At 39.2% G+C, this 7,840-nt stretch overlaps 1 protein-coding gene across 3 annotated transcripts in view; it reads left to right on the top strand.

The window, feature by feature from the left end:
• Window positions 1-77: 77 nt before the first annotated feature.
• The window catches only part of MANBA (mannosidase beta), a 115,160-nt gene continuing 107,397 nt past the window's right edge, over window positions 78-7,840 (top strand). For 2 of the 3 annotated variants that reach the window (XM_025873519.2, XM_025873520.2), the window contains exon 1: window positions 78-326. In XM_025873519.2, coding sequence (XP_025729304.1) covers window positions 150-326 — 177 coding nt within the window. In that variant the 5' untranslated portion in view covers window positions 78-149. The remainder of the gene's footprint in view (window positions 327-7,840) is intronic. The other variant, XM_025873518.2, reaches the window with a different exon arrangement.

The raw sequence follows: 7,840 nt of genomic DNA, 5'->3' as shown, positions 1-7,840 counted from the left end.
GGCCAGGGCGGTCCCAGCCGCTCAGCTGACCTGGGGGCGGGGCCCGGGCGGGGGCGGGGCCCTGGCGGCGAGAGGGAGAGCCCGGCTTCTCCCGAGGGACTCGTGCTTCCGCGGCCGCGGATACGGGGGCAGTAGCACCCGCTCTCGATATGTGCCTCCGCCTGCTTCTCCTGCTCGCCTTGTGCAGAGCGGGCCCCACTGCCTTGGGACGCAGCCTCAGCTTGCGGGGAAGCTGGAGGATCCGCAGCGGGAACGGCTCGCTGGAGCTGCCGGGGAGGGTCCCCGGTTGCGTGCACAGCGCCCTGTTGCAGCGGGGCCTCATCCAGGTACTGTGTGCGGCCGCCCCGCCGGAACCTGCACCCGCATGCCCCTCGTCCTGAGAGGGGCCCAGGAACGGCTTGGCAACCCCCAAGCTTTAGGCTGTGTTCCTGGGTTTGGCCCTAACTTTCCCTTTGCGTCTTGTGGTCTGGGGCGGGGAAATGCTGAGGCAATTTATGTACTGTTGGCGGAGAGCACCTCTGGGGTCCGGGCTTGGTGGAGACGGACCGACCCAGTGTGGGACATCTCTAATTCTGGAAAGCGGAAGTTCATACAGGGCATACGGTATTTCTGCTGGCGGTTTTCCTGTTGCTATAGTTCACTGTAGAGTGTATAGAAAGGACTTGTTCTGACAAAGCATAAGGCAGGGGCTTACTGTTTTACTATATGGACACTTCAGGGGACAATAGTTTTGCTAAGTGTTAGCTATATTCAGTAATGTCTTAGTTTTCCTCTTTCACTTGTAGACCTCAGCGAGTCAGATTTGGGATTGATGCAACCCTCCTAGGGTGAGGAGGATGAGACATACAAATGTAAGGTTAGGATTATTAGTACTAGTGTAAAGGCTAAATAATTTTTAAGGCTATTGGGATATGAAGAAAGATGCCATTTCCTCTCAGGGCACGTGATACGTGTGTGTGTCTTAACAGATGCTCCAATTTATAGACTCCTTGTGGAGGACGGTTTTCTATTTGGCTGCCTGTGTGCCGAGGTTTGCAAACAGACTTTCCCACCTTCCACTGTTTTTGTGCACTGTTCCATCAGCTGCATGTGGCTTTCCCATTCTTGAATCATTCTTGCCTGGGACAAGATGTACTTGGTACATTATCCCAGCCCCCATAACATCTCTACAAGAGTAGATCTTCTTAACTGCATTTTATGGATGATAGGGAGTTATGGAGTCCAGAGAAGTTAGAGAATTTACCCAAGATCACACAGCAACTAAGTGGCAGAAGTGGAAGTCTAGCCCAGGCTGGCCTGACTCCATTCCATAGCCTGAGTTCTCAACTTTACTACCCTTACCGTGGTGTTTTGAAAAATTATGATATTCCTGTGGTTGACTATGAGGAATATCATTCACAGTTTACTTAAATGACAGGATCATCAAGTAGGGTTATGCAACATTTCTGATCTGGTACACATGAGCTTTTTTTCAAGAAATATGTATCAGAAAGGAAGTGAAGCTTGTAAATGACACTGACCATAGTCCAGTTTATTTTTTAAAATAACTAATTCTCAAATTTAGGTATGTTAACTACTATTAGTTAACAAACTACTTGTGACATAGACCACAGCTGACCTTGGTACCCTGAGGCTTCCCTCACACATGCTTTGAGAATGCCTGTGTTTATTTTGCAGGGTCTCTCTTTGCCTCATTTTACTGAAAAATTAAGGGCAGTGAGAAATAATTAGTGGCTTTAGCAAATCAGATGATTATTCCATGTTACAAGGCTACATATTAAGAAATAGTGTTTGGTTACTAGCTAATGAGAAGGAGGTTGTCAGAGTATGAAATAACTGACTTTTCCTCATGGAAATAATTTACAGTGTTTGTTAAATAATGTTCAGAAATTCTTAGAAAAACTTTAAGTTCAATAAGGTGTATGTGGGTTTTAAATGGTAGTGGGATGAGAGGTCAGGGAGGCTTTTGGGGATTGGGGAACTCTGGGCCTGATCATCAGCAACATCAGTATTACTGAGTAATACGCTGCTGTTATTTCACCGGCTTCATTCCAACTTCCCTTCCTGGTGTTGGCCTCAGGAAATAACTCTGTTGTTTAGAGCAGATACTGGCCCCGATACTGTGTTTATACAGAGAACTTGAAACATATCTTGCCAAAGTTATTTACTTATTTATTCCGCTAATTACCTTGTAAGTATTCGGTACTTCCAACATAACAGGCACTATTCAAAGTGCCTGAAATTGAGTGGTGAAGAAAAACTCTTTGTCCCAATAGGCATTCTAGTGGAGGAGATAGACAACAGACAAATTAATAGATAATATATTGGCAGGTGGTGCACGGAAAAGAAAGCCGATTAGAGGAAGCGAGGGTAGAAGGACTGCTATTAGAATAAAGCAGTTAAAGATAGCCATTTTGATAAAGTGACTTTTAAGCAGCGATCTTTTTGGTAAGGTCAGTTTTAAAAAGAAGTGGATTCCCAGCAAAGATGGAAAAAAGACGGGTGTGGAGAGGGGAGAGGCCTTGAGGTAGGAACGTGCTTGACAAGTTCTAGGAATAGTAAGGTGGCCAGTGTGGCTGGAACCCTGTGAGACATCGCGGAAGGGAATGTGTTCAAAGAGGGCATCTGCAGCAGATCATGCAGGGCTTGTAAGCCATGGGAAACACGTTGGATTTTATTCTACATGTATTGGGAGTTTGGAGCATAGAGTTGCATGAATGGATCTGCCTGTTAGAAGGTCATTTTGGCTGTGTGAAGACCAAATGAACAGGATTTATTCATTTGGATTTGTCAATGGATTGGGTGTGAGGTGTGAAAGAAAGAGGAGTCAAAGAAAACTTCAGGATTTTTTGGTCTGAGCAGTTAGTTAAATAGAATTCATCTTTACTGAGAGGCCCCTTTGGCTAGCCTTCGGTGTTTCATAGGTGACTCGTCTGTGTTTCCTATACAGGATCTAAATCTTAGGTGTCTTGGAGAGCCTTTGAGCTCCCTGATAAAGGTTATCATTCATTCATTCAGCCTACTGTTATACCACACATTAAATAAAGTATGCATTATAATAAAAAAGAAATGAATAAGACTCAGTTCCTGTTTTGTAGGAGGTCCCATTCTTGTGAGGCAGAAAACCTAACTAATCACCATATGATATACTAAGTGCTTAGATAAGGGGACTTTTGTTAGGAATGGTCTCAGATTTCCTATGCAATTCCTCCGTGGTGCAAGTTTGAAAAGCTTTTTTTTTTAATTTTTAAAAATTTTATTTATTTATCTGTCAGAGAGAGAGGGAGAGCACAAGTAGGGGGAATGGCAGGCAGAGGGAGAAGCAGGCTCCCCGCCGAGCAAGGAGCTGGATGTGGGACTCGATCCCAGGACCCTGGGATCATGACCTGAGCCGAAGGCAGATGCCCAACCTACTGAGCCACCCAGGTGTCCCACATTTTTCATTTCTTTTAGATAAAAGATTCTCAGTGTGCCAAAATTAGAAAACATAGATGAGAAGAAGAAAACTTGGAAACCTGGCTTTCAGAGATAACTACTATTAAAATTTAAAAATATATCCATTCAGAACTTTTCTGTCTGTACACATTTTTGATAATTATTTAAATATACAGTGTAACAAATTTTTTATATAGAATATTTTTGATGGTTTTACATATGATAAACATTGCTACAAACCATGTTTAAGGGCTCTTTGATTTCATTGTATATATTTGCTATCATATGATCAATCACTTACTGTTGGATAGTTATCTGACTTGATTTTTTTCTATTCTTTGATGAAGATCCTTTTAACTAAATTTTAGTTAGCATATATCCTTATTTTCTTAGACATTTCTTAGAAGTGCAATTGCTGATTCAAAGGGTATGCACTTTTTTAGCCTTTTAATATGTACTTATAAGTTTTTCTCAATAAAAACTGTAACAGTTTCACATTCCCATCATCATTTTATCAGAGTGCTCATTTTAGGTGCTAGATTTGGACATTATTCTATTTATTTAGTTTTTAAAAAGATTTATTTATTTATTTTAGAGAGAGAGTGCAGGTGCATGTGAGTGGAGGGAGGGGCAGAGGGAGAGGGAGAGAGAGAATATCAAGCCGACTCCCCGCTGAGTAGGGAGCCTTGGGTGGGGTAGGGGGTGCTCAATCCCACAACCCTGAGATCATGACCTGAGCCAGAATCAAGAGTGGGACACTCAACTGACTGAGCCACCCAGGTGCCCCATTTGGACATTATTATTATTATTTTTTAAAAGATTTTATTTATTTGACAGAGAGAGAGAGTGAGAGCAGGACCACAAGCAGGGGGAGTGGGAGAGGGAGAACCAGGCTTCCTGCTGAGCAGGGAGCCTGATGCGGGGCTCAATCCCAGGACCCTGGGATTATGACCTGAGCCGAAGGCAGACGCCCAACTACTGAGTCACCCAGGCGCGCCTGGACATTATTTTAAAAAGCAAAACTGAACACAATTTATAGTGAGGTTGAACATCTTTTATATGTTTATTTCATGTTTATTGGTGATTTGGGGTTACTTATTCATGTTCTTTATTTTTCTGTTGGCTGTTCATCTTTTAAAATACAGATTTGTTAGACCTCTTGTTATATATTTTCAAAATGTCTCTTTTGTTAATGATTTATTTTGTCATATAGCTGTTTTAAAGTTTTATATATTGAAAATCTTGTAAGGTTTTTTCCTTTTATGATTGTTTCTGTCTTTGATATTATACTTCAGAAGTAATTTCCTCTTTCCCAATTAAATAAATATTTACAATTATTTCCCTTTTTTAGTATCTTTATAATTCCCTTAACATGTTTAAAATATTGATCCATTTGAGATTTTCAAATGGTTGGTTTTTATATCCCATAATTTAAAAATTTCTCTTTTGTTCACTGATATAAAACATTACTTTTTCATGTATGAAATTCTCACATACTGATAATTTTCCTATTCACTCTCTTAAAATTATTTTTTAAAGAATTACAAATGTCTAATCTTCTTGAACAAAAAAATTGATACACAAAAATATAAAATATAAAGAACAAGGGAAAAACAATAAAAAGCATACTACAAAGCAGAAGTAACCACTGTATAATTTTTTATGTGTATCTTTCCAGATTTTTCTAAGTATATACAAATACAATAATATGAAATCAATTCCTGAAATGGTTTTGTAAGTACTTCTTCATTTAAAATGTATGGTGAACATCTTTCTGTATCTATAAGTGTCTATAAGTATAGATCTAGAATAATTTTTAATAACTGCATAGACTCCATTATGAAGATGTGTTCATATTCGAAATCTACACTTAAAAATAGAAGAAAATATAAATATATGAATATACACATATGTTAAAAAATGGTAGGCACCAAATGCTTAGGACTTTTTCTCTAAATTTTATGACTGTCTTATATCCTTCTTATGTAATTGAGACAAATGATCAGAGAAGATTTTTTAGATGTGTAAATTTGTAAAATATAAATGTTAAGATTATATATGGTAGCTATACATGTGATTAATAAGTTAGTCTTAATCATTCTGTCCTAGGAGCTGTCATTCTGTCCTATGAGCCATGAGTCTGTCTGTGGAGGCACTAATCTACTGATTATCACTCATCAATAAATTCTAATAAAATATGTGCATCAGTGTGGATAAATGTGTATTTTTTTTAATGTTTTATTTATTTATTCATGAGAGTCAGAGAGAGAGAGAGAGAGAGAGAGGCAGAGGGAGAAGCAGGCTTCCCACTGAGCAGGGAGCCTGATGTGGGACTCGATCCCAGGACCCTGGGATCATGACCTGAGCCGAAGGCAGACGCTCAACCATCTGAGCCACCCAGGCGCCCAATAAATGTGTATTTTTGAACTCTTGAAGTAGCCAAGAGGCAATTGTCATGTAGATATACTTTTAAAACTTTTGTTATGGTAATATTCAAACAAATACCAAAAAAAGTAGCAAAATGAACTCCCATTTACCCGACACCCTGCCTTCAATACAGTCCATTTTGTTTCTTCCTCTATTCACTATGCACCCCCCCTTATTTTAAAGCAGTCCTAGACATCACATTATTTCATCCTCAAACATTTCACTATGGATCTCTAAGTATAATACCATTATCACCCACTTCAATATTTTTGTTGTGTTTCAGAGGAGGAAGTCTCATGATTATGGTCCAAAATGACCAAATATAAATTTATTCTTAAATAGAAGGTACTTTTTCTGGTGTCTGTACTCACCTTCTATGAAAGACTTAAAAATAGAATATTTGATTTTATTTGATCATTTTATGATGCAAAATGATCTCAAACGCTTCTAGGAAAGGAGTCACTTAAAGGTCTGTATGTTTTCTAAAAGTTTGCTTAAACGATGTGTGACATTAAGGAGATAAATTAGTTTAGGACTCTGTATTTGAAGTTTAAGTTTGAGCAGTTTTGGGGAAGAGATAACCCTGAGGTTTTTAAGCCTTGTTTAAAAAAAAAAAAAGGTAGTTTTAGAAAATCCTGATCCTTAAACCTGGACATAATGCTTCCTTGTTTGATGCCTTGTGGGGTGTGTTTGCTTGTGAAGAGGGTTTGCTTCTCATGGCCCAACACTGGGGATCAAAGGAACATCTGAGAGTTGAATCTTTAGGTAAGGGCTGGTTGGTCTTTATCACATGTAAGTGTACATAGTCAGCCTAGGCTATGAGACTCATCTTCACGTAGTAATGATTTAATGTCTTCCATGTGCAGTGCACTGTCCTTGACCCTCTCTGTAATTCTCACCACAACCCTGCGGAGAAGGTTATCATTTTTTACACTGACTGAGGCTCAGAGAAGTTATGGCCTAAGATCATTGCATCTATTAAATGGTGGGACAAGGATTCGACCCACATCTTTTCACATCCCCTATTGCCTGTTGGCAAGAATAAATAGTAAGCAAAGAGAACAATTACTGTTTTAATTTAAAGATGTCTAGTGAAAACAGTGACGAACACAATATACTGTTCAAAATATACCACCAAAAGCATCCCATTTGCTAAAAGTTCTTGATAAATGCAAGCAGGTCCTGAGGGTCAGTCCACACATCCCTTCTTCTCTGTTCTCCGTCTCTTGGAAGTCTCTTAGTTTCTGCCGTTTGTGCGAGAACTGTGTGGCTCTGTGCCAGAACTGCCCAGCTGCCTTAACCTCTACCTCTGTCCTCTGCTGATTTGTGGCTGGAATTTCTGCTCCACTCTTCCACCTGAATGTCTTCATGGAGTATTGAGACCCAATATATCCAAATGCCTCTTCTCTCAATTCTCCCAAATCCTTAGTTTCTCTTCTTTTGTCCATTTCTAATAAAAGCACCAACAGTTTCTCAGTGAATGAGGCCTGGAATTTTGATGCCATTTTTGTTTCTTCTCACGTATGTTGCTACTTTTTGGATTTTGTAGGTCCAAATTACAACATCGTATAACCGTTCCTGCCTAGTCATTTGTACTGCTATCAACCTAGCTTATTGTTTTCTTTTTTAAAAAGAGGTCAGCTAATTTTAATGACTTTTAGAAATAGGTAAAGGATAAACAATTGATCCTCAAACTGTGTGGGTCCACTTACACTCAGATTTTTTTCAGTAAATACAATACTGTAAATGTATTTTCTCTTCCTTCTGATTTTCTTAACATTTTCATTTCTCTAGCTTACTTTATTCTAGGAATGCAGTTTATAATACATATACAAAGTCTGTTAATTGACTGTTTATGTTATTGGTAAGGTTTCTGGTCAATAGTGGGCTATTAGTAGTTAATTTTGAGGAGTCAAAAGTTAATAAGCAGATTTTTTGACTGCATGGGGTTTAGGAACACCGTATTGTTAACTGTACC

Source organism: Callorhinus ursinus, unplaced genomic scaffold (genome assembly GCF_003265705.2).
Source record: "Callorhinus ursinus isolate GAN/ISIS: 27379988/994484 unplaced genomic scaffold, GSC_fseal_2.0 scaffold4, whole genome shotgun sequence".
Classification (NCBI taxonomy): Eukaryota; Metazoa; Chordata; class Mammalia; order Carnivora; family Otariidae; genus Callorhinus; species Callorhinus ursinus.
Note: the sequence above shows the minus strand (reverse complement) of the source record. Positions and strands in the feature narration are given on the sequence as shown.